At 40.4% G+C, this 25567-nt stretch overlaps 1 protein-coding gene across 2 annotated transcripts in view; it reads left to right on the top strand.

Annotated features, from left to right (window-relative positions):
- Nucleotides 1-24774, top strand: part of alcama (activated leukocyte cell adhesion molecule a) — a 106924-nt gene extending 82150 nt beyond the window's left edge. The window contains exons 6-16 of one of the 2 annotated variants that reach the window (XM_072446806.1): nt 579-749; nt 2311-2435; nt 2807-2939; nt 7472-7584; nt 8703-8826; nt 11147-11268; nt 13173-13302; nt 16530-16556; nt 19033-19147; nt 19586-19706; nt 24701-24774. In XM_072446806.1, coding sequence (XP_072302907.1) covers nt 579-749; nt 2311-2435; nt 2807-2939; nt 7472-7584; nt 8703-8826; nt 11147-11268; nt 13173-13302; nt 16530-16556; nt 19033-19147; nt 19586-19670 — 1145 coding nt within the window. In that variant the 3' untranslated portion in view covers nt 19671-19706; nt 24701-24774. The remainder of the gene's footprint in view (nt 1-578; nt 750-2310; nt 2436-2806; nt 2940-7471; nt 7585-8702; nt 8827-11146; nt 11269-13172; nt 13303-16529; nt 16557-19032; nt 19148-19585; nt 19707-24700) is intronic. The other variant, XM_072446807.1, reaches the window with a different exon arrangement.
- Nucleotides 24775-25567: the final 793 nt, after the last annotated feature.

Below are 25567 nucleotides of genomic sequence, written 5' to 3'. Positions count from 1 at the left end.
ATAGTGTGGTTATATGTCTTGAAATAGCACGGTGTCAAGGATTACAAGGTATAAATGATTTTTTATGAATACTAACCATATGTTTATAATACATTGAGGTCAGGATAATGGTTAGTATTAATTACAACTAAATAAAGTAGAATGAAAGGTGACTTACCATCTAATTACTATGATTATTATGTTATGCACGCCTGTTACAATTATGGGAACAGTGGCTATGTTTATAAGCACATCTTAAACCGTAAATCTAATATACCTGTTTTCTGAAGTTATCAGATTATAGAAATGTCAAGTTAACACTTATCTGATTTCGTTCTGATTATTCACACCTGTGCAGTTGTTTACAAGGAAAATCGTCAGGAAATGAACGTGGCAACAAAAGTGAAAGAGAAAATGATAGAATATTGATTATTTTAGAAAAAGATACTGACCATTGAACAGATACACACTTCCTTGGGAGACATGCACACACCATGAAAGTAGCCGTGCAAACAAAATGATTTTCTCTGCCCTGTCATTACACCTCAGGCTGTTGTCTAACGTGGTTGACCAACGTCTTCGAGCTCTTTTGTTTGTAGCTGTTGTGATCACCACCAGCACTAAGGTGGAGCCGTCCACTGGGCTGTCCACCACCTTGTCCATCCTGCAGTATGTGGCCTCTAAAGGGGACGCGGAGGCCGTCTTCACGTGTATGTCCGCACATGCACTGGGCAATGACACAGCCGATGTGGGACCCGTCTCTGTGCACTGTGAGTCAAAGCACCACTCTCACGTCAGCTTGTTTCAGTTCACTGCTGTAACCACAGTCGGGTCATGTCCACAACTACGTCTGTGACCATGTTTTGTGACCAAGTCTTACACAAAATATAGAATAACTTCCTGTCCAGAAGCGGCTGCACAACACTATATAACACCAGACACAAAAGCCAACAAAATTACTATGAATAAATTAGCACATTTATCACATTTTCCATTATTGGTGTCATTAGGTACCTTGTGCCATGTCTTTGCTCTCTGTGCGAAATATTAAATGTTAATTGTATGTGGATTATAAGGTACTGAGCTCAAATTGAAAAGTGTAATTTGTTAGTTGCCAATTTTTGTTTGTGATGTCTTAGCTAACACATCGAAGCAGATTTAAAACTAAAGCTTTCCCATACTCGGCTGGCACAGGACACAGTTGGACGATTTGGACTATTCTAAGTAATGGAACCATAGCCACACCATGTCCCTGCTGCTGAAACAAGTCTTCTGTTTCACTATTCTTCTACCATATTGTGTGCCGAAGACTTGGCAGATTGTTGCTGCTAGTTTCCTGCCGAGACTGATTTTCTAGTCAGGCTGCAGTAGTGGGAACAAGACAGACTTATTTCAGATGAATAAATCTATTCATCCCCAAAACGGGTTATTGTATCACCGTTTATTGGAGGGCTGACTAGAAAGTTCTACTCATAATAGGAGGAAGCCATCAATGAAGGGCTTGTGCAATGGGACAATGTGGTTGTGGTAATGATATAAGCACACCACATGCTGATTTAACAGGTGAATGCAAACGCAGCCAAACCAAAGTAAACAAGGGATCCCACAATCACACCATTAAGATGATCCCACATTCTCAAAAAAAAACATTACATTATCTATACTTTCTTTGTATGGTTCTTAAATTGCTTATCATTTCAGCAGCAGGTTATAGCAAAATGTTCTTCTTTGAGTGCTATTCAAGAACAGAGCTACATAAGATTTCCCTCTGTGCTCAATGTTTACAGTGCTTCTAAAATAAAGCACAAATAAATATAGGCTCACGCTGTCGAAATCCTCTTAAAAGAACAGTATATTTGTATTCATTCTACGTGAAATGCCTTTCAGAGAAGCCTGATTGGGAGTATGCAGTGTGTACTTAACGGAACATTGGCCTATGTGTGGCACTTTTATCACCGGGCTTTGCAAACGGCACTTAATAGTACAATGCTGAATAATGCGGTGGATTTGTCAAGATTTGCAGTGTATTGCGGGTGGGAATACCTATTGGGAATTATCATTTTGTATTCACATCCTTGAACTTTGAAGAATAGATGGAAGAGTGTCAATAAAAGTAAGCGCCAGATCTTGTAAGGGCTTGGCGGTTCAGTGGGGAGTTAGCTTCAAGGCAACATTTTTAGAGTGCATTTCCGAGTCAGGTGGGTCACTTTTTGATTTGATGGATGGTTATTTTGCACAGCTTGAGTCTTGCTTTGACCCTTTTGGTGCAGGTGCAGACCACGCTCACGGCTGCAGCCTTTTGAATATTCTATCTCCGTTTTCTAATTGCAGATCCATCGGAGAAAGTTAGCCTTCAAGTCCTGAACAAGGCCCCGATCATGGAGGGCGATAACGTGACATTGAAGTGCCATGCTGACGGCAACCCTCCACCCAAAGCTTTCTACTTCCACATCAAGGTCAGTGAGGCGTCCACTGTTGAAATTCAAGAATACTGGGCCATTGTGAATTCTGCCATCTCTTTTCTATTCAGCCTGGCAGCCACTTGTTACAGCTTATCATACGATTGAATAGCAGAAAAGAAAAAGCACAATTTGATTCAGGATGAAACTGACATGTTTTGGAGCGCCTGTAACACCGTATGGGTTCCAGAATTAAAGCCAATCTCACTTTAATTAAATTTAATCGGACTACAATTAAGTGCTTCTGCAAATCACATGACTTTTTCCAATCATCTTTTCTGAAAATACGGCACTTTTCCCCTCATTTTGAAATAAATGTTCCAGACCTTGCTCTCTGTTTATCCCACTCCCCTGCCTCGTCCCACCAGGGCCAGAAAACACTGGTGGAGAATGCCGACACTTACACTTTGACCGCCATCGGCCGGGACGCGGGGGGCGAATACAAATGCGCGCTGGCTGACAACGAGAAAATGGAGGCCTCGCAGAGCATCGTCGTCAGCTGTGAGTACCAATGGCGTTATCAGAGAGAGCAAATCACTCCAGACACAGGGCCACACATCCAAATGTTGTTTCCCTCAAGCCAGACCCCCCTCTTCTACATTCTGCACTCCACGATGGAAGTTTGATAACGCTACAAGAACATTTCAGACTCACACATTGCAGGGTTTTAGTTTCTGTAGTTTTCACACAGCAAATACTATGATTGTATATTATGTTTTCAAATGCCTTGTGTGTTAGCCATTACTCATAGTGATATATACTGAGTGATACTATACTGATCATGATAGCGCTGGGCCCTGTCATGTATCAAATCACCAATGGGATCGTGGTAAGTGATAAGAATATTGATTATTGCCATATCATTTGCATGCACACTGCAGGTGGGTTTTTTTCTTCTCAGAGGTGAGGGAGGTCGGACAAAGATTTCAGCTAAATGCAGCTTATGCCTGGAGCAGCGTGAACCCTGTTTGGAGATGCTAAAACACAAATAATGATAGAGACATTATTTGTGAATTAAAAGCTGAACTTTGGTTATTTGTAGTCTGCAGTCTGGCTAACCCGTTTGTACCTTTTATTTGAACTACCGGCACAAGACAATGTTGTAGTACAGTAAGAATTGATCTGTTCCGTGACTCATTATACATTTAAACTTACTACAGTTTCATTCTGCTTTTTATATGTGCACGTTTGTTAACACTATTGTACATTTGAGTTTATTGTGCAAGTGGTAATATGTAGTTTCAATAAGATCTTTTATCGTGATATTTTCTGTAGCAATAGGTCGCACTTCAAAATGTGCTGGCGATGGTGACAGGCCTATGCTGTGCTGCATGTTCGTCTCATGTTCTAAAAACAGACCCTGTGTAACAAGTGTCGGTTATTCACTATAAATAAAGTCACGCACGCAGAGTGATGTTAATCAAATTTCAACTTTGGAGAGCCCAGCCTGGCAGGGAGCCGCAGCGGAGTGCCAGGCGAGGAGGAGGAGGAGGAGAACTAATTAGAAAACTGACACGGAATGAGCAGAAGTGACAAAGGGTTTGGGTGGGCAAGGAGCTCGTGCAAACTGATAAACCATATTTTCCTCTGCTACACCTCCTCTGCCCCTTACTCTTTCTCCCCTCCAGCAGCACCCCCTCAAGTCATTACTCCCTCTTCCCAGGTGTGCATTTGTGAGGCTTCAATTCAAGTAGGCCGCATGATTGTAATCAAAAATAAGTCTGACACATTCTCCCCCCTCCAGCGTCCCATAATGCTCTTCACACATCTTAAACAAAGAAGTGCTTCTTTTTTCCCCACTGCAACCGACTTTTAAATTGAGTTTGTGGCTGAGCAGAGAAAACAATAGCTTTCAAAATTGGAAATTGTTTAAGATATTTGGGCGCGTGTGCATTTGTGTGTCCCCAGAAAAGTGTTCTTATAGAGGAAAGACGATTGGCTACAGGCCAGGTTAGTTTGAAGGCTACAGCTGCAACAGTAACTACTATGTTGATGCAGTTCCCGTCCTGCTCAGGTGATAACAAACTGCCCTCCTACGCAGATGTATTTAGCTATAGCGACTACCTAAGTGCTAGCTCCAAGACCAGTACAAACAAATCTTCAAATACATACAAACAATTACTGCCAACGCGGGAGAGGCAATTTACAATGGCAGACTAGCATTGTTTTTCACCTCTAAAAGCACCTCTTAGACTAAATGGGAAACAAATGAGGAGCATCAATATGGATTTTTTTTAATTTTTTTTACTAGTTTCAATTCATTATACAAATTAGACGCCATTACCAGCATTTCCTGTTCAAGTACCCTGCTTCTGCTGATGAGCATTTTCACATCAACATGTGTGCACTTATTGTCAAGTCACTGCTAATAAAGTAGAAAGCTATTAAGCCATAAAGTGCTGAGGTGATAACAGACTACCAATTATGTGAATTGCTATTTTTAATAGGAATTCTTGATTCATTCATTGATTGATTCAGGGTTTACTCTACCTCAACATTTTATTATCAGTTTCTACAAATATTAATACATTTTATCCATTGGCCAGTTTGGATTAATATGAATATTCCCGTCGGCAGCTCGTACCTGGCATTGCCAGAATAAAACGCAGAAAATGGCAGATTGATTTTATATTGAATTTAAAGGTGCTCTGTGGAAAACATGGTGTCAGGCTCCCAGTGGTAATTGGTATTACGAAAAGGCTGTGACATTTCAACTTGGCATCACTGTGCAGCTGTGTCAAAACAAGCTGAAGCTATGGCTGAGAAACAACACTGTTAACAACAATAGTGCCACTCTTACCTTTAGCTCCCTTTGTCTTTGAAAAAACCCATGTTTACCCAAAACACTAAGTGCTGTTTAAAGAAAACTTAACTCTGACATGACAATACAGCAGACCACTATTTATCTCATACAAAATGATGCGAACGGATGTTTAAAAGAAAAATAAAAGTAATTAACAAAGTTCTATTTAGCTCCCTTAAAGTACTGTGTGGCAGTAACTCTGTGGGCAGAGCATTTCCCTGCTTATGCTATAGATCAGTGGCAAACCGTGGCCTCAGGGCCTCGGCCTTCAGGCTCTCGTATTTCTGAATACATTTATCAGTAAAATGCCACAGCGCCTCTAAAGAGTCGTTCAGTCTCTGCTCTCACCTGCAGAGGTGCACTGAGGCGCTACAGACACATGAGACTGTTGTCCACTCCACACGCTTGCCCAGAAGTAAAACCACACTGACAATCTGAAATGCACAAAACAACTTTGTGCCACAGATTACATTTGTGCCACAGATTACCCTAAAGCTCTGCGCTCGTCTCCACCTCTGCATCACCACATCAGCTGATCGTTACAACCACACGAAGCACCCGAGACAGAACTAGTACCGTGAACAACCCAACAGGGGCCACATCAGTTTGTTGTTTTGTATTTCTCATTAAGCTGATCTTAGTTTACCACTGCACACATCACACTGTTATTACACTTAGGTCACACTCAATGCTGTTGCCTTCACCAGATGTTGAACATGTCAGTATCGTGTGTAATCCAGAGTTTATTCATCCTGTGCTCTGGCAGCTCCGAGTGTCTCCTATTGAGCTTGTTTGGGATGCTCTGGATCGGCAGCGTGGCCCCCCACCCCCACAATAAAACAAAACATTTCTGCTCTCTAAGACTTCTCAAACAATATTTGAGAGAAATGGTTATTTTGTGTGTATAGACAAAGATCTTTGAGTTCAGCTCATGAAAAATGGGACCAGTGTTGCATTTATATTTGTGTTCAGTGTATGATGAATAGGTAACGGTTGTTGTTGCAGAGCAGCTTGAGCACCCACCGTACATAGAAAAGAGCTATCTTTAATTATTGTTTTTAATTAACTTGCCATTACTATTATCACTGCTACTACTACTTCTACTCTACTCTTATGTACCCAAAGTCTACACTATTTTAATATGATATTAGAAGGTTTTTATGTCTGATACATAATAGAAGTAGTTACTCTCCAGAGTTAACATTATATTGGAGCCGGATGTTGCAAATGGCTTAGATTAGGTTAATACAGAATCACATCTTACTATGTCTCACTCTTCCTCGGTGTTGATTTAATCTTTTCAGAGGATTAAATACTAGTAGCCTTCGCCCTCTATTAGTCCGAGCCAAGACCAGTCTAATCCACTAAATTGACGTTGGCAAAATTCTGTTTTGGACCCACAGTAAACCTCGTACCCTTTTGTGCTCTGGGACTGTAAATTCCCACTTCTGATGAATAATTACTTATTGGATTCAGCCCAAATCTATTTTGTTAAATGCAGCACATAAAAGTTATTTAGAGCAACAGAAACATAACGTATAATTCTCTGCGGTCATCCATTCTTTATTGTTTTGGCCGGTTTGGTACCTTAATCCATTAAATTAAATTATCTAAAAGTAATTAAGACACATTGTACCTCATGGCTTTGGGCCTGTGCTCCTCGAGGCCTCATGAAGATGAACTAATATTCCCACTTAACTCAGAGCCCCGGTGTAATAGACTCGGTCTGACTCTTCAAGATCTAAAGTTCTATTATTTTCATTATATTTTTTTTAAAGGTGTATCTTATCTTGATTAGAGAACAGATACATGTCTGTCATTGTTAGCAGAGGCCAGGAGTGCTCAATGGATCTTCAACCATAACCCTTTTATTTACTCTTAACAAAGACACAATACTGGGCATAATGTGGTCATGCTCAGCTGGAGAAGAATGCTATTTTCACTGTTTTGTCCAACTGAGAGGGCAGAATCATGCATCATCATAAACAGAATGTCATCTGACCTGTTTGTAGCGTTTAGATTTATTTTTACATTTGACCACATGACATGAAAGTGTAACCTCCAATGACAGTTGAATAAAATGATTTAACATTAGCAAAAACCACGTTGCCTGTGAAGTATCTATGCCACTGCAGCGTTGTTGCCGGAGATAAAAGAGGAGAGTAATGACTGCTGTATGTATACTCACCACTGCAATATGACTCAGCTAACCCTGCACTTGTTTCTTTAGACCTGGAGCTGTCTCTGAATCCGACTGGGAAGGTAGTGAAGACAGTAGGGGACACCTTGTCTGTGGAGATGGAAAAGAGTGCCTCGGGCGAAGCTATCGTGTCATGGAGAAAGGTAATGGCCACTGAGGTCGGCCGTTGATCAAAGAAGGAAACTGCGCGGCAAGATAGAAGGAGAGAGGAAATGAAAAAGTTTGTAAGAACGGGATGATTTGTCTAACTGCCTGTTTACTTTTTTCCTCCTGTCGGTAATCAAAGGAGACTGAGGAAAGTCTGTCAGTGCTCTTATGGACTGTGAATAGTGGCAATTTTCCCCCAGTAGATGGTAGGGTCATTCCTTAGGCCCTGCACTTAGTCTGCTCTATATGTCCGACAGAGAGTCCATCCTCAACTATAAAAGCTTCAAGCAAGGCCAGCAAAATATCTTCTCCCAAAAGGCGCTCTGAAAAAGGAAAACCCAAAGGCAAACTGGCTGCCCCTGTAACTGAGTAAAGCTTTGAAATTGTATTTGATTATACATCTAGACTTGTTTGTGTGTAAGCAAGTAAAGAAGCGGTACACAGGTCACTATAAAAATTATAATTCTAAACTAGTTTTAGCATTGATCATTTCTTCTGTTATGGGTTTTTATTATCATTGGGACAAACACGCTTTTCTTAACTGATGGAGCCGTGTGAGCAGCTATAATATTATTACCGTAATGTAAAACTGTGCAGCTGGATTTGCTTTTAGCTATGGATTCCTTGGACCTTTTCTCCACTTGATATACTGTATTTGACAGGGAGTCCACCCTAATCTATAGAGTTATTATAGCAGTCACAACTGAAAATACTGAATAAAGCTAAAATCAAGCAAAAGTCATGGCTGATTTATTGGACAACTTTAGTGGACTATGGATTTTAAGAAGAGTGTAAATAATAGATGGCCATTAAGGTGACAAAAAACTTTTATTTTCAAGAGGAGGCTGCAGAAAATGAGCAAAAGTAAAGATTAGATATCAGCTTTATAACATTACAGCTCGGAATTGCTCCCCGACCCGTAGAGACAGTGAGTCAGCATTGTGCATGTGGCGCACTGTGTGTGAGCAGCTGGACAAGTGCAAATGACGGCGTTTAAAGAGGAGGAATTGCTATAATTACCCTGACAGAGTTGCATTTACAATTAAATGGCAGTGTCAGGCCCATTATGGTGTGGAAAATACAGCCCAGCATTGTGCCCTCTGCTTCTTTTCAGGACGGGAAGGCGGTGAAGGAGCCTGTTTTCACCAAGCTGACATACTCGGAGGCAGGCGTCTACAAATGCGAGGTAACCATGGGAGGCATCACCAGACATCAGAGCTTTGAGCTGGTTGTGGAAGGTAAGAGACTGCTGTTTATTTAAATTTGTATCATAAAATAGCATCAGGAAATCTAATATAACTAAATGTCAAATCCATTTGGGTTTGACCACCAGTTGTAAAGTTGGTTTGCAATTGTCAAAAAAGACTGAATGACTGCATTTAATAATTTGCTGCTTACAGGGCAGAAAAGTAAAGAAAAATTAAAAAAGACAATTAAAGCTTTTTTTGCAAGGCAGACATAATTGCGTAACTGACTATTCTATTCTAACTGCAGTGAGTATCGCTGTTTCAATGGTGCACTATGTACATTTTCTGCTGGAGAGTTCGCCAGCATTATTTCCTATTTATTTAACTTATTCATTTATTATTTATTAACCTTGATAAAATGTATCTATATTGGAACAAGCAGGTGACTTGGTCTGGGTGACCCCCAGACCAAGTCACAGGCCAGGACTACACAGGGCCATACGTGGTATTAATAAATCTTCCACTAGGAGTTGGACTTTGATTATCTCGCAAACTGAGACCTCCCGTTCGCTCTGTGCAAAGTCTGGAAACACCAGAAAACACTCATAAAGTGAAGAGGGTTTGAGGAAGTTACAAAGCAGAAACTAGAATCCACTGAATCTGTGAATGGATTTATGAATCAAAGATTGTAAAGTGAGATTCAGCTCCCAGATGGAGCACATGAGCGAAGTTTGGTTTAATGCAGCTTGGAGACACGTGTTTTCTTTGTCTTTATGCATCTCCAAGCCTGACCTGACCTAGAATATTCCCTTCATCATTTTGTAAAATAGTGCTTGCACTTAAGTGCCCTCTGTGTCTAAATAAATGAAATAACAGCCTAATCTGTGCCCGACCCAGGCGAGTGCACTCAAAGAAGTAACCGGAGTTTTTAGCTGCTAATTGTACACACTTGCTCAGCAAAGTTCCTACACAATCCTTTATAAATTAAGTCCTTTTTTTTCCTTGTTTTTTTTCTTTGCCATAAAATGACCAGTAATTAGATAAATGCTAGATGGATAACTTTAATGCTATATCGTGGAACATTTCAGTCAAAGCCTTATAATCCATAGAGCCAAACATGTGGCGGATCCCCACCAGAAAAGTAACACTGCACCTTTCAAACTAAAACTGAAATCTGTCCTTAAAACATACAAACTAAACCAAGATGTTAAACTCTTCAATTGATTGGCCTCTGATCAAAATTTCACAGCACAGACAAGAAAAGGTATAAAGCTTTGATGAGTTGAAAGAATCCTTTGGCTTGGAGAAACAGGACTTTAATATAGGTATTTACAAATAAGGCGTTATTATAACCAAGAAATGAACAAGAATGATGACCAACGTAGTCTTTTGACTGAAATATTTATTAAAGCTCTTAAATCTGAACTTTTAAGGGGATTAATATCTTAATTATACAAATGTATTAACAACTTGGACAGCCACTCCACTGATTACATTAAGAGAAGATGGGAAAGAGAGGGTCACTTTGTTCTTGATGATGAAGAGTGGCAGAGTATATGTCCATCTGAGTGGAGAACCACGGATCATGAAAGTGTGTCTCGCTTCTTTATAACACATGTCAAAGTGCTCATTACTCACAGGGAAGTGAAGGGACTGTTGGAGAAACTGTGGCAGCAGGAGGCAAACCACTATCATGTGTTTTGGGACTGTCCTGTCGTTCAGGGTTATTGGACTGAAATTAATAATGCTCTGCAGACAGTTTTTGACATTTCCATCCCACTTGATTTTAGAACAATGTATCTGGGCCTCAAAGCTCCAAAAGGCATAACAAAGAAGTGGATGACAAAAACATTCAGCGATCAAGGGCTGGACTGACATTGTGACTGACGTCAGGCAAATGGAAAAAATAACATTCAGACTTAATTTGACTTCATTTTGACAAATTTGACTTTGGACCAAATGGGACTCTTAGTTTAATTTAAATATGCCGTGATTGTGTTTGTAATTGTGTTTAGTTAAAATCTGCTTGTGTTTTCTTTTCATTTATCCTCTCGTCGTTTTGTGTTTTGTATTATCTATTTCTTTATAAAAAACTGGGGGTAAAATGGATAATAATATTAATAATAGAAATAATAATTATGATAAACTAAAATATAAATAGTGTTATTGGTAGAGCTGGGAGAGTCATGTAAAGGCAATGCAATCTCAAGCCTTCAAACACAAAGTTCAGTTTTAAACTTTGGAGAAAGTGTGTTTTATATAGAATTGCTCTTGGCTTATATCCCACAGCTGTATAGATTGTTACAGTACAGTATCCACCCACACCGACACCTGCCTCGCGGTCTGAAACTGTTGTGTGTGTTTTCTGCAGGAAGGCCTGTGATCACCGGGCTGACCAAACAGCGCTCTGTGGACGGAAACCACAAAGTCCTGACCTGTGAGGCCGAGGGAGTGCCAGAGCCCAGCTTCCAGTGGAGCGTCAACGGATCCAACGTAAGTCACCAACCCACATAATCACACGTTATATATATAGAGATATATTTAGATCTATATATACATGAAGTTGGTAATATTTCTGCAGTGCATAACCATTTTTGCTTTGAATGTCATAAGAACCACGACACAACATCTACAACATATTTGAATCTGCTGTTTGTATTGTATTTATACAATGGGTATTTTATGAATACATTTATCAGATAGTTCTTATAACATTTTGAAATAACTAAAATACTCATGATAATAAGACCTGATAACCTGGAGATCCGTAAGTGCAACAGTCAAAGTAGCAGCAGTTATAGTAGTAGCTGTATTTGTACTTGATGTCATGTTTATTGTAGTCTTCCTCCTCTAGTCTGTATAAGCTGTGTACAAACCACTAAATGTTGTCAAGCAGGTAAACAGAATGTATGTATGTCTAAAAACATTTTATTTATGGTGACACCCTCAAAGCCCATCTATCAAAGCTAGGCCACTCCTGCTGCTGCTTCTGTTGGTGGCAAGTGGAAGGCACATAACAGCAAACAGCGCAGTGTGATTAAAGTGTTCTTTGAGGATTCTGTCACTTTGCTCCGGCAATTAAAGTGAAGAAGGGCTCCTCTTGAGCTCCCTCACTCACTTTCTTCCTCCTCAGCCCGACATGTACACGGTAGCTTTTACACAACTCTTTTGCTGACCCCAAAGACAAATACAATAGCAGCATTTAATCACATTGTCACTAGCGTCCCCTTGACTCTTCACATTGCTAATGAACTTTACATTAAGTGGCAGCATGTGTACAGTGTCAGGCTGTAAACTTTTCAGGCTGTGATCAAACAGTGCTGAAGATGAAAGCGCTGCAGTAGATGAATGTTAAAAGGGGCTCGCTAATATTTGCCCAGTGGTACAGAAGCCACTATGAGCCGTGTTCTCTCTCGGGGAAGCTATAAGACTGGGGGCACTTTAAGGAGAAGAGTTAAAAGATGTAATATATACGTCTGAAGTCCCTACTCTTCACATCTTATTATTTTGATTTTCTGATTACTTTAAAGATAAACCACGGTGGATCTTTGCACAGAATGCTGTGTTTATCTCAATTCCACAGCTAAATAGAGAATTTGTATTCATTTAAATTAATACTGGAGTAAAATATGAACCCACGATACAGCGTTAATCCTAGTTAGTGGAACATGTAGGATAGAAGCACTTTGCATTTTTGAACATGTTGGTTTGAGACCACTTCAAAAACACTTTCCTTTTTTGTTAAAGAATTTTTTGGCCCATCGGCTTTATTAGACAGGAAAGGAGTGTGAAATGGGGGATGAGAGAGAAAGCAAACTAGCAGCAAACTAGTCCATATGAATAAATAGTCCATATAAATAAATAGTCCATATAATGACTGCAGATCCTTTTATCTTCTCATCAGAGTTCTGTGCTACAAAGCAGCTACAAAGTATAACGCACTCCTAATGACAGATTACATATGCTTTACGATATTCTATACTGTATTATTCAATTCTACAAATATTAGGATGTAATATTTATTGGATCTTACTCAAAAGTCTGCACTGATGTCTTGTGCGATTAACCTCTAAACGTCATCTTCGAGCCGGGGCACAGTTTCTCCATTCCGCTGGCCTTTAGTGTTTTGGAGAATAGTTGAGCGTTCACCTCTGAATTCAGAGCGAGTGCACATTTTGGCGTGTGCCGTCACCCCTCCCCCTTCGCATTGGCCGCTTCACCTCATCTCTTGATGGCAGCATTTGCAGTTATTTGCCCTGCCATTATCTATCCTGTCACCAGCCCAACTTCTCACATTTCCAGCCAAACATAAAGTCAATAATGTGTAAAAGCACCGCCGTTTGTTTTCCCTGCAAATATTTGTGCGCCATCTTCTTCATCTTCTCATTTCTCACCAGGAGTGGAGCGCCTATTCCAACGGCAAGGCCACCCACAAAATCACTGTGATCCCCAAACTGAACCTGACCGTCACGTGCAGCGTCAGCAACAAACTCGGAGACGACTCCATGACCATCAACGTCTCCTCTGGTGAGTTCAAGACACTGTTCCTACGCCGGTGAAGGAAAGTGCGCGACGTTGGGCTTTTCGGGAGACAAACGGGGCATTAGCACAGGCTTTGCAGTCGTTTTGTATTATGCCAGTTAATGTATCGAGCTGGCTAGCGCTAATTAAGAAGCATTAGCAGAAATGAGAGAGAGAAATTAGCCAAATTAATCTTGAGCTTAAGTGTGGTGATGGATGCAGCATTCTCTAAACATTGCTTTTGACAGTCATTAAAACGTTAAATCACTGTAATCTGATTGGCTGTCGGGAAGTTTTTCCTCCGCCGCCAACCTCTGTGACCTTTCCATCTATTTCATTTCTCCAGTTTTGTGTAGCTCAGCTCTATGGGGAGCAAACAGGGCCGCCAGTGACTCCATTGTGTCGCTGGCAATATGAAATCACAGTTGGTGTTGGTTTCTTTTGCCAGCAGCGTTCCATGAGCAGTTTGATTTCTGAAGGCTGATTTTAATAATGACTGCTTGGTTTTAACAATGCATTTTCTGCCCGAGAAGCAAAAGGAGTGACATTAAACGGAGCAGCGAAAGTAGAGCAAACACCGAGACAACGCCGCTCTGTGTTCAGGGCATTTAAGACGCTCTTATCTTTTATTATCAACACACCCAGCGGATAAGGACCTTTAATGATAAGCTCAACGCCTGCTCCAAAACTGGGTCATTTAACGGCATTCAAGTCTGTGTCTGTGTCTGTCAAGTTAATGTAGAACCTGCGATGATACATGCAAAGATCTATAGAAAGAAGAGGAAATGAAAATGTGCATACTCTGGAATGGAATACATTTTGCTCAGAGAACTTTGTGATAGTCAAGTTGCTGCACAAAAACTAACACAGAGCCAGTGCTAGTGATGCGCTACTGCCACCACTACTTGTATTAGATCTACTCCAACATGTTGACCTTCTTCTATTACTAATGCTGTACTGCTGCTATTTCTACCTCTAGTATTTTAGATGTCACTGATATTACTGCCTTTCATTAATATTACATGTAATATATATATACAGCAGTAAGAACCTCACGATGGAACAGTGGGGAAACCTTTGCAACCCAAAGAACAAGAACAGTAGAAGAAAAGGTTTAGTCAAAAATCCAGAAAAACAACTCTTTAAAATATTTAAATCTCATTGTTTTACTAGAATATTAAAATATAGGCTACTCTGAGTAAAACTAATAATACAAAAGGGAGTAAATAATTACAATAACATATACTGCAAGTAGAGTAAAACAATTAGAACTACAAAACTATTATGTGCAATAAGTGGTTATGACTATGATTGTGGACAGTCCAGCATATTAAAAAGAATAAATAACGGTATCTTTAATGTATTGTACCAGTGGGGATTCACATGATACAGTATTACTACTACTACTACTACTACTAATACTTCTATTAGGTATGTCAAAATTATTATTCGATAATCGTGATTATTCAGGTCATAATCGCAGAAGCTAAAAAGTACTATTTGATGAGCAAAATTAAATCCTTTCAATTCAATCTGTACTCCAAAAAAGTACACCTAAATACGTAGTGCTTTATTTGGCTGTTTGTGCTGCTGCAAATGAATCTGAAGTACTATTACCCAAACCCGTATTACTGCTGCCTCTGACATTACCACTACTGCCACCGCTAAAACGGAAACCAAAATGTTCTTTAAAAGTTGAATGCATCTAATTGCCTTTCCACCTCCGGGTAATAACAATAATAATATATGAAATCGCATAGAGAATATCCTCCAGTGAAATACAAAGCACGGTGTTTTGCGTCATTCCCCTTTCCACTAACCTGACACAAATAGAAATTGTCATCAGCCGTATTCACACATCTCCGTCACATCAGAGCCGTATTGTGTAAAGCTCAGAAAAGGCTCCAGCTTGGATTTCTTTGGCGCACTGCTGTTCGTTTCCTTCATATCTTATGAAAGCCAATGCAGATGTTGTTAGGCGACATGGTCAACATGTTGGGCTATTTGGTTTTGGCCATAATGAGGCTCAGATTATGGGCTCCCAAGTAATTACTCTGCTCTGCTGTGGACTAGACATGGTTACTAAGTAAGTCCAAATGTATGCTCCAGTACTTTGTCAATGTAAAAGCCAGCAACAGATTCCATTTAAAGGAAAAATATCCCACCAGGGAGCACGCCGCATCGACTTTTGTATTCACCCAAGAGGAAGTGACTTGTTTGTGTTTCATTCAACCAAATGAACCTAGAACGAGTTGAAAATGACGCATTAGAAAATGTTACTGCAATATGAAGCTAGATTGAGTTTACACATGTTTTTTTTATCTGAACTACTTTCCATGAAACACAGAGGTAACGTAATTTTTTTTTAGTTCTTATGATTATATTGTATCCTGAATAATCACGATTATCAATTGACCTAACAACATACATATTAAATAAATACATACTTTAATCAACTATTCAGTATTATATTATTATGTATATTATGGAGACAAAGTGAGAAAAAATCAATCAGTTCAAGCTGAATATTTAATGCTCTTGGGTGTTACATAAAGCCTGCAATCATAAACTCCAAAGAGGAAAAATAATACAAGTCAACTCCCTCTTTCATTTGCAGTTATTTGTATCAAACAGATCCTTTACCTCGGCGTTAGCGCTCGTAAATGCATTAACAATGATTGAATAATTGTGTTTACGATCCATTTTCTCGGACTATCATCAAAATCCAGTTATCGAATGAAACGGGTGAGGAATATGTTTACAACCAAGCAACGATTAACACTGAATATTTACTGCAGCATCACGCGTACAGAATAAAACAAAACAAGCCTTTGTAACGAACGGCTGGCACTGTCAGAGGCTAATGCTGAATGTCCGGCCGCTGCGCTCTCATCTCATGCATACACACCGCCGTGGCATTGCGTCTTCCCTATGCTTTGTGTGCTTTGTGCGATAATCCAGCTTTCTTTTGTCTGTCCTCCTTACTCACTTTCTGCCCGGGCTGCTGGATGGGTTTCCTGTTGTTTGGGAGCTAAACCCGCCTCCTCTTTTCCCCCTTGTTCTGAAAGCATAGAAATTGTAGCTCGTTGATGGTTGATTCTAACACGCCAAGATTGCCACTGTGAGGTACAATGACGAGATGTACCTTTGATCTTGCTTGGCATCATCTACACTGCATCCCCCCTTTGTTTTCGTTTTGTTATCATTTCTAATTTATTTGTGTTTGGTTTCAGTTTTTAATGAAGATTCAGAAAAAAAAGGTAAGATTTTGTTTTGTTTTTGTTTTGTTTTTGTCCTTTTCTTTGACTTTATTTTTCCCTAAAAGGATATTTACAAAAAGATAAGGTTTAATGGCTTGGCTGATTACTCTCTGGGTAAACATCCAGTGGCCTGATTTGGTACACAAGCGCAGCCTCTGTCTGTATGTGCGCTCATCTCGGCTTCTCCATCTTCATTACTCCTGTGAGCGGCTCACTCATGCTAATGAGCTCTAAGAGGCAGATAAGTCAGATTATCAGGAGTGTGCTGTGATTATTGAGGGATGCACGTACAGTACTATTGGTTCAATGGTAAAAACACATGCACCAATGTTACAAACATGATAATTGCTGCCTCCGGGTTAGTTACTTTAAGGGATTTTAATTAGAATGTGTGTATAATTTAAACTGCAGATAGGATGGTATGGGGTAAGTATGTATTTTATGACATTTACAATACTTTCCATTGTTGTTAATAAAATAATAATATTTTTAATTGTATCTCTTAAAGATAATCAATGTACAGAGAAGAGTAAACTTGCTTTAATTAATGCTTAATGCAATTGCATGTAACCACAAATTATAAAATGTTTCTCAAGAGAGATTCACATAATCGATGGACATATAAGATCAAAGATTAGTCCTCTATTTGTTATCAAAGCCTGAACGCTTCATGTTTAACTCATTGATACATAACCAATATTTGAAAATGGGTATGACATGGGTTCTGTTTTTAAGTGCAATATTATAGTGACACATTAAAATGCTGTAGCTCAGAAGTGCGTGTTCCCTCTAGCTCTGTTTCCTGTTGTTGTGGTGGAACACGCAATGATACACAAAGATCTATATGTGAAATACATGTAAACACAGTAGCACAAACATACGAGCTGACACTGTTTGTGCCCGAACACTGACAGACATCACCTGCCATCATTGATTTAACAGCCAAACAAGCCGGGTCCCATAGGTGTCCCACTGTCACAACATGTCACCGCAGCACATGTAAATGATGTGGTGCGAGGGGCGTCACACCGGCTGTGAAGTGGCACTGTCACCGGCAGGTTGATTGCACCAAAAGTGACCGATACATGTGTAAATGTGATGCTGCGCCATGTCGCCACAGTTAGCAGCCACACGGACGGAAATGTATTATCCAAATGCATTTTAGTGCCCTTGTTCTATTAAAAGAACACAGCAAGTCCTGCTTTTTTCCTCCTACACACAATCCTTGGCTTCATGGCACGCTGCTGATGTTTCTAGAATGTACACAAAAAGCTCGGCGGGGCCCTCAGTCTCTACAGTAACCACAAGAAAAGGCACAGAAATATGAACAAAATATAAACGTCCCCAGCTATAAAGTGTTCTGAGATTTAGGTGTTGACAAATGGTACAATTGAGACACGCTGTAAAACTGTGCACTCCCTGCTATAATTTCACACAGACACACACTATGATTCCTCTGCCTGCGCACACATATCTCTAGTATCTGGGGATTTATATTATTGAGTTCCACAGATCTTCTATCTAACTCTTGGCAAAATGAAAAACAATAATCAAGTTTGCACTTTTCACAGCAATTATGTGCAGACGTGATTAGCAGATAATGCAAGAATGTATGGATCATTTGGAATAAAACTAATGAGCTTCAAATTGCATTTGTTATGAGGTAATATTATAAATTGTCTGAAAATATTCTGACCTAATGAGAAAAAAGCTCCTTGTTCTCATTGGGGGACATTGGAATCTTAAAAAAGCTTAAAATCTTAAAATATGCATTTTTATTTCATTATAAGTTCACAACCACAACCAGCCACTCAACAGAAGTCACTGTACTATAGAGTACTAATGGTGTGTCAGAAGGAGATAAGTGGCTCATGCAATGTTAAGTTAGCAATCTGAATCCTCTAATAGCTTCACAAGATGATTACATGAATATACATCTCATCACCAACTTGGAACACGGTTTCTGACTCATTGCTTTTACCTTGCTTAGTTTTCTTTGATTGGACAGCTGACATATATAGATCTGTGTCAGGTTAACCTTTGCAGTTTGAAGCCAGTGCTTTGGTAGAAAACAGAGTTCTAGATTTGTTGAAGACTTAAACACTTGTGTGTGTGCGCACGGGATCTGAGGATCTTTAGCAAAAACAACTATTGTCAATGAAAGCACAGTAATCGATAGAATAGATTTTCTTTCAAATACGACAGAACTTATCTAAACGAGTATTTACGTATCATGTAAATGTGATACAGTAAGCTCCTGTTTGGAGAACGTTAGCAAGTGTCATTGTTGTACCCTTTCATTTTATATCCAAATGGTCACAAAACTTCTGGCAGTATCTAGTCAATTTGCACTTAAAATGTTTTATTCCCTCCAAGCGTGTGCGGACTCTCTGTGGCAGTGTTCTGCACTGCTCTTTTGAACAAACTGCTGCGACAGTGAACAGGCGACAGCGTTGTAACGATATGCACGTCTCAGATTCGCAGGAGGAGTCCGATGACCAGGCCAAGCTCATCGTCGGCGTGGTCGTGGGCCTGATCCTCGCCGCCGCCGTGGTCGCTCTCATCTACTGGCTCTACATGAAGAACTCAAGGTACCGCAGCACCCCCGCGCATACATTAGCATCTCGCAGTCGCACCCGCAAGTGCCTGGCGGAGCGTGTGTGGCACTCCTCCTTGTTAGCGTGCATTCTAAACAGCAGCGGAGGAACACTGAATAATAATGCGGTCGATAGATAGTTAGCAGCCAGCGGAGACGCAGACATTAGATGGAACAAACACCCGCTCGCGCCCTCAAATGATCACATATGTCATGGCGGTGATAAGCAGCTGTGTCGGCGCTATCGGGCGGCGAGGCTGCCTGGCAGGTGGCACGCCGGTGATGGAGCACGGCGGTGAGTTAGCAGAAAGAGCGATGTGCCAATGCAGCAGGAGATAAACGTGCAGAGCGCTGCCAAGTGACTGAGTGCGGTGTCGGGGGGGCAGCAGCAGGTAGGACAGGTCACAAGTTTGCATTTGTGTTTTCTTTGCAGACAAGGAAGCTGGAAGACGAACGAGAAAGAGGTGGGGACATCCGAGGAGAGCAAGAAGTTAGAGGAGAACAATCACACTGTTTAGAAGGCGGCCCCGGCTCGACTAACTGGAATAAAAGAGGTATTTAGCATCACGCACGACTTCATCAACAGTTCTTCAGACAGTGGGCCAGGGCTTTTCAAGTGGCAGGTTTTATTTAGCTTGGATAAATAGTGAACAGATCAGACAAATATGTATGATCCGTCAGTAAAGTCTGATAATTGGTTTAACGACTACCAGTAGCCAGCAAAAATCCAATATTTGTTTCTGAAATGGATTTGGAGCTTTTCCAAACCATGTTGCGCCAAGATCAATCTATAGTTGTATAAACTGAACTGGGAAGGACAATATAAAGCGCCCGTATATATTAATTTGTGTGTTAATTGCACTCCTTCAGATGGACAGGGGCAGATTACAACCTTGAAAAGATGAACTAAAAGCATTGCACTAATTCATTTTATTACATTGTGCACATCAATACAGAAGATTGGAAAAGCAAATGATCTTGATAACAGCCTTTGGTGAAGTGTCTGATGAAAATAGCAGCTCTCGAGAGTTCAGACAAGAGCAAAATCTGTCCCAACTCTGTAAACTAAGCCGTGATATGTGATCCTGGCAGTCCAACCTAACGAGTTTACCGAACACGCATGAATCATTCCTCAAGCGTGTTGCAAGGAAGTCATTTATGAAATAACATTAGGCTGTCATTTAGCACGAAACGATTTTATGCCTGCTTGCAAATATATGGTTTGTACTACAATCAGGCCTCATTTGCTGCTTTCGTGAACATGACTATTAAACATACTGTATTTTCTGGAGTATAAGTCGCACCAGCCAAAAAATGCATAACAGAGAAGAAAAAAACATCAATAAGTTACACTGGAGTATGACATGCAGTTGCAAGTGTGAAAATAACATAACAAATATCACATATAAGTGGCTCTGGAGCATAGTATAAGTATAAGTATAAGTATAAATGTAAGTATAAGTCACACCCCGGCCAAAACTATGACTTATAGTCCGGAAAATACAGCAAATGGAATCACCATATTAAAAAGAGCTTAACTATCTCTGCCAAAGCTAATTAAACAGCATTGATTTTACTGAGGAGAATGATTTTGTCGATTTGTTCAGAATTTAGAATATGTTTTCCTGGACATGAGAACTGCTTACGCTTACATTCCGTTTCCTCCCAAAGTATTACGTGCGTGCCCTTGACTTGTTGCAGAAAGTAGTCGGTTTGAGCTTTATTTGATCAGTCGGATGAACCTCTTCTCAACCGGCAAGTCATTCAGAAAGACAAAAACAAGTAGTTCAATTCAACACGGCTTCAGGTGGATCACAAGTTTCAGTCGGTGCTTCTTCAAGACAAGACTAAACTTTAAAATAGCGCATTCGTCTCACGTGTCCGGGCACCGCGATCCGCACACTGTATTCCTTGTATTACATCTCGGGGTTAGAGAGAGATTTGCCGGGCGTGATGGGTAAGACGTGGTGTTGGCGGCAGAGGGGAGAAGTGACTCACCTCAGAGGAACTCCCAGATTGCTTTGCGCTGTGATCGGAGTGGTCGTGACCTCCCCGGGGGCCCGCAGCACAAATCCTATCCAAAAGCCTACGAGCTGACCTACGGGCCGGCCCCGCCAGGTCTCTGCTTGTACCGGCCCCGCAACACTCGTGAAGCAGCACCTGAGAGGGAAGCAGCTTTTAGTCTCACCGCCCGCTCACTTTCAGACTCGTTGTAAGAGTGAGAGTGAGAGTTCGAGAACGTTCAGAAACTTTGTCAAGCTGCAATATCGACCGTGTCAAAAAGCATTCATAATCCAGAGGCAGAAGTGAACACGGGTGATGGGGTTTGAATGGACAAACATTAAGGGCGTTAAAGGCAAAGATTGATAGGTTACAACATACTTTACCACAAATTATACTTTATTTATACCTATATATTATAGGTAGAAAATAGTATGTTTTCTATCTTTAGTAATAGACAATTCTAAATTCTTGATTTTTTGCTTATGAAGACTCGATGACAGTTAAATATTGAATTATGGTCTTATTAATTTTGCCTCCAGTCCAGATTTTTGAACATTCTGATGGCAGACAATTTGAATAAATGATCTACACTTAATCGTTTTATGTAACTTTGGTTTTTGACGATTAAATGCGTTATAATCGATCAAATTATGTATTATTCGATGAAGTAAGTAAGTACATTTTATTTGTATAGCAGCTTTCACAGACAGAAGTCACAAAGTGCTTCACAAAACACAGAATAAAACAATAAAAACACAAAAAACTTACACTGAGCAATACACATACAACAATATACAGTCAAATCAGTCCCTAAAGCAAATGCAATTAAAAGGCTCGACTAAATAAAAATGTTTTAAGCTGACCCTCAAAAGCAACAACTGAGTCCAGTGACCGTAGGGAGTGGATTGTATTTAGATTATAAGGATTTAACTGGAGCTGAAGACGTGGGAGTGAATTTCAAGTTTAATTCAGTATGAAAACACTATTTCCCAGTACTTTTTGGAAACATATTTTTTTCCAACTCCAGTTTGTCGTCTCTGGTGCAGTTTGAGTCACACACTTGGTCAGTCAGATCATAGAAATACTGAATAGTTTAAGTGCTTTTCCCACACACCCCCTTTGTAGTTAATTAATGGTTTGGCAGGTCTTTAGTCAGCTAAGAAATGTGTTGTTTAACAACAGCTTTAATAATGACACATTTGTCCAGTCGCTGAGCCGCTCCCAGGCACCAATCTCCACATCTCCAGCAAGGATTACCTAGCCAGAGGATTAGAAATGTTTGCATGTTTGTGATCGACGGGGGAAACTACTCAAAGGGAATGAAAATGCGATATGCAAAGTCCAAACTGAACCCACCCACGTCAGAAATCACTCGGGATCTTTTAGCGATTGGGCGATGATTTGTCTGAAGCTTGTGATTCACGTTATCGTTAAACGGAGGGGATTCTGACCAAAAGTTACACGACTATATAGTTATCATTGCGTATGTGTAGCTTGAGTCAATTATCTGGTTTCCTAATGCAACCCCTGCCCTGTGTAAATGATAACCGCTTTAGTGCTCGTGGTGATAATTGGCTTTATAGTTCCACGCAGACACTACTGCTCTAATGAAGAAGGTGCCACTTTATAAAAAGACTCCCATGGGTGTATATAGGAATACTAAGGTGCTTATAAATAATCATGTACTCGATGTAAATAATTCATAGATTTTCTCAGGTTATAACTTTTTGGTCAAGACTTGTTCTATAAATATGTTCAGGTACATTCTAACTGTGCAGACCAGATGTTTTATGAGCTCTTATTTGCCAAAGGGGAGTTGTGTTTAGCATTAATGATATGTGTAATGGTCCTCACGCTTCATTTTTTTCTGAGACAAAGTTATATTCCATGTTTTGAATCCTCGTGAATCATTTGCACTGCTGGGTTTGCTGCATTACATACATTTATGCTGCTTTCATTACTCATCTTTTCTATGTTTTGTGTTTCTCGCTTTTAAAAGACAAAAAAACGATGGACATGTTTTGTGTCATTCAGTTATAACCACTAAGGCTTGATGACTACTTAAGCTCATCGTTTAAGTCTTTTATTTATTGATGCAAAACTAGCACCCATTAACCTCTATTACCTGTATAAACATAAATTGGCAGCTCCCAACGCTAACGCTAGCTCATTGTTTTGTCAGAAGCAGGTCACTCAGGCTGTTCTTGCAAAGCCTTTTACACCCATTAGCTGGATTTACCTAACATTAATACCGTCATTATATACAATTTAAACCCGTTCTACTGGAAACTAATAGTTTGAATGTGTTTATATGCAGAGTGCTGCCCGTCTCACAGCTGCAGAATCGGAACAGTCACCCAGTGGTGTTCATTAGAGCCAATAAATCAGTGCGTTTCCCTCAAAGTGCAGACGGTCCAGCTGAGATATGGACAGCACAGACAGAGCGAGAGAGATAGAGAGAGAGAGTCACTGCGGGCCGCACATTAACTTTACGTCCCACTCATCGCCCGGATCAAACTTTAAAAGAAGTACTCCACCTGATTACTCTCTCCGCGGCCCGCCATAATGTGTTTATTTGTCTCCATGACCGCGAGCGCAGCGCCGTCCCATACTCATTCAAACATCTGACACGTTCACATTTACACAGCGACACAGGCGCCAGCGTTACCAAAGCACAGCGCTGCACTCTGCACAGTGGATCCGGTCACATCCATAACGAGATGATGCATGCCAGCGATAATTTAATTTGCAGAGCTATTTTTAGAGTTCATTTGTGTGGCCAGCAGCAGACTCCGGGCCAGAGCGTCCAGACGCTTCAGCAACACTCCAGCGTAGTTGTTCCTCCAAGTGGTATTTAAGTATTTGAAACTATTCACAGCATTTGATGTCTTAAACTACTTATTTTTTGCAATATCTAATACACTGAGAAATAGACGCTTTGACAGCAAAAAATATTACTGTAGGATGATAAATGTACTTGGGCGGTACATGATAAATGATAAATGTACCGCCCAAGTAAATTTTTCATACTATAGTTAAATTTTTTGCTGTCAAAGCGTCTAATTCTCAGTGTATTAGATATTGCAAAAAATAAGTAGTTTAAGACATCAAATGCTTGCTAGTAGTAAAATATAAATGATAAATACAGTGCTACTGCAGAGTTTGCTTGCACGGATCCAGAAAAGCCTTAACTTCCACAACGGTTAAGATGACATTTTTTGTAATTATTTGCGTACTTAACTTACTTCCTAAATGCCTCGAGTAAGCCTTTAGGCGAAGAGCCGAACAGCTGTGCCTAATAAAGTGGCCGGCAAATTTGTTCCTAATTGCTCGTCTCTCTTTCCCGACACGCGTTTCTCCCTCGCACAGTCGCTCGCAAAATACCGTGTCCATAAAACGCATCATTACCAGCCGAAGTCGCCCGATCTGCCCACACCATCCAAGAACCAGCGGCATTGTTAAGACACGAGAGCTAAACGACACGTGTACGTTTCTAATTGAAGCGATTGTTAATGCCATGTTTTGTGTTTGTCGTTGTGCACAGAAGCGTTTGGAGGCGGCCTTGCATCACCCCCACCCTCCCACCACCACCACCTCCACCACCACCTTCCCCGGAAAAGACTCCCAGTCGGCTGCCGCGCTCCATCAGGCAACGACATAAGCAGCTACAATCAGAGAACTCTCCTCCTCCTTCCCGTCCCCCTGCCCACAGCCCGCCGACCCAATCTGCACTGAGGCCGCCGTGTTACCGTGTCATTTTGTCATTTTCGTTCCCAAATTTTGTGTTCCTGGTGAATGCTCCTTGTTCTTTCTGTTCGAGCGATTCTCTGTGTGGCTGTGCGGTGCCATTTTCGCTATTTTCTTTCAGATTTTTTTGTTTTTTTTCTTAACATTTTCGTCAATCTCTTCAAAGAATGTAAATTCCTGTACACTTTTAAAGGCCTGTATAAGAAGAAATCTACAATTATGCGTGTGCCCTGGCTGAGCATGCCACGTTTTATTTTTTTAAGTTCAAATGTTTCTGTGCGCCGTGTGGAAAAGAAAGGCTTTAGTTTGAGAAAAATAACTTCACTGCTGTAAATCGGACCTGTCCACGTGAAAAAAACATTTCAGGCTTTTGTGACCGTTTTTTGAGACTTTTGCTCATGTTTTGTTCTCACACTCGTATATGGCTTGTCACCTCTTGTCAAGATCAAACCTTTATCTCATCTTAAACAGATTGGAGAAGGATTTGTCACATAGAAAACACTATGCTTACACGGTTTGCCATGCCAATACGCTTGAATTATAGAAAATAGTTGTAAAATGTTTTAATTTGTCTATTTTGTTACACACTACATGCCTCTACGACATCCTCTTAGCTAGTTTTCTTTTGTTCTGAATAGCTTTACTGATGCCACGTCTGAATGTT

The sequence above is a fragment of the Eucyclogobius newberryi genome, unplaced genomic scaffold (assembly GCF_026437365.1).
Source record: "Eucyclogobius newberryi isolate DKJ021-1_F unplaced genomic scaffold, fEucNew1.0.hap1 SCAF_15, whole genome shotgun sequence".
Taxonomy (NCBI): Eukaryota; Metazoa; Chordata; class Actinopteri; order Gobiiformes; family Gobiidae; genus Eucyclogobius; species Eucyclogobius newberryi.
Note: the sequence above shows the minus strand (reverse complement) of the source record. Positions and strands in the feature narration are given on the sequence as shown.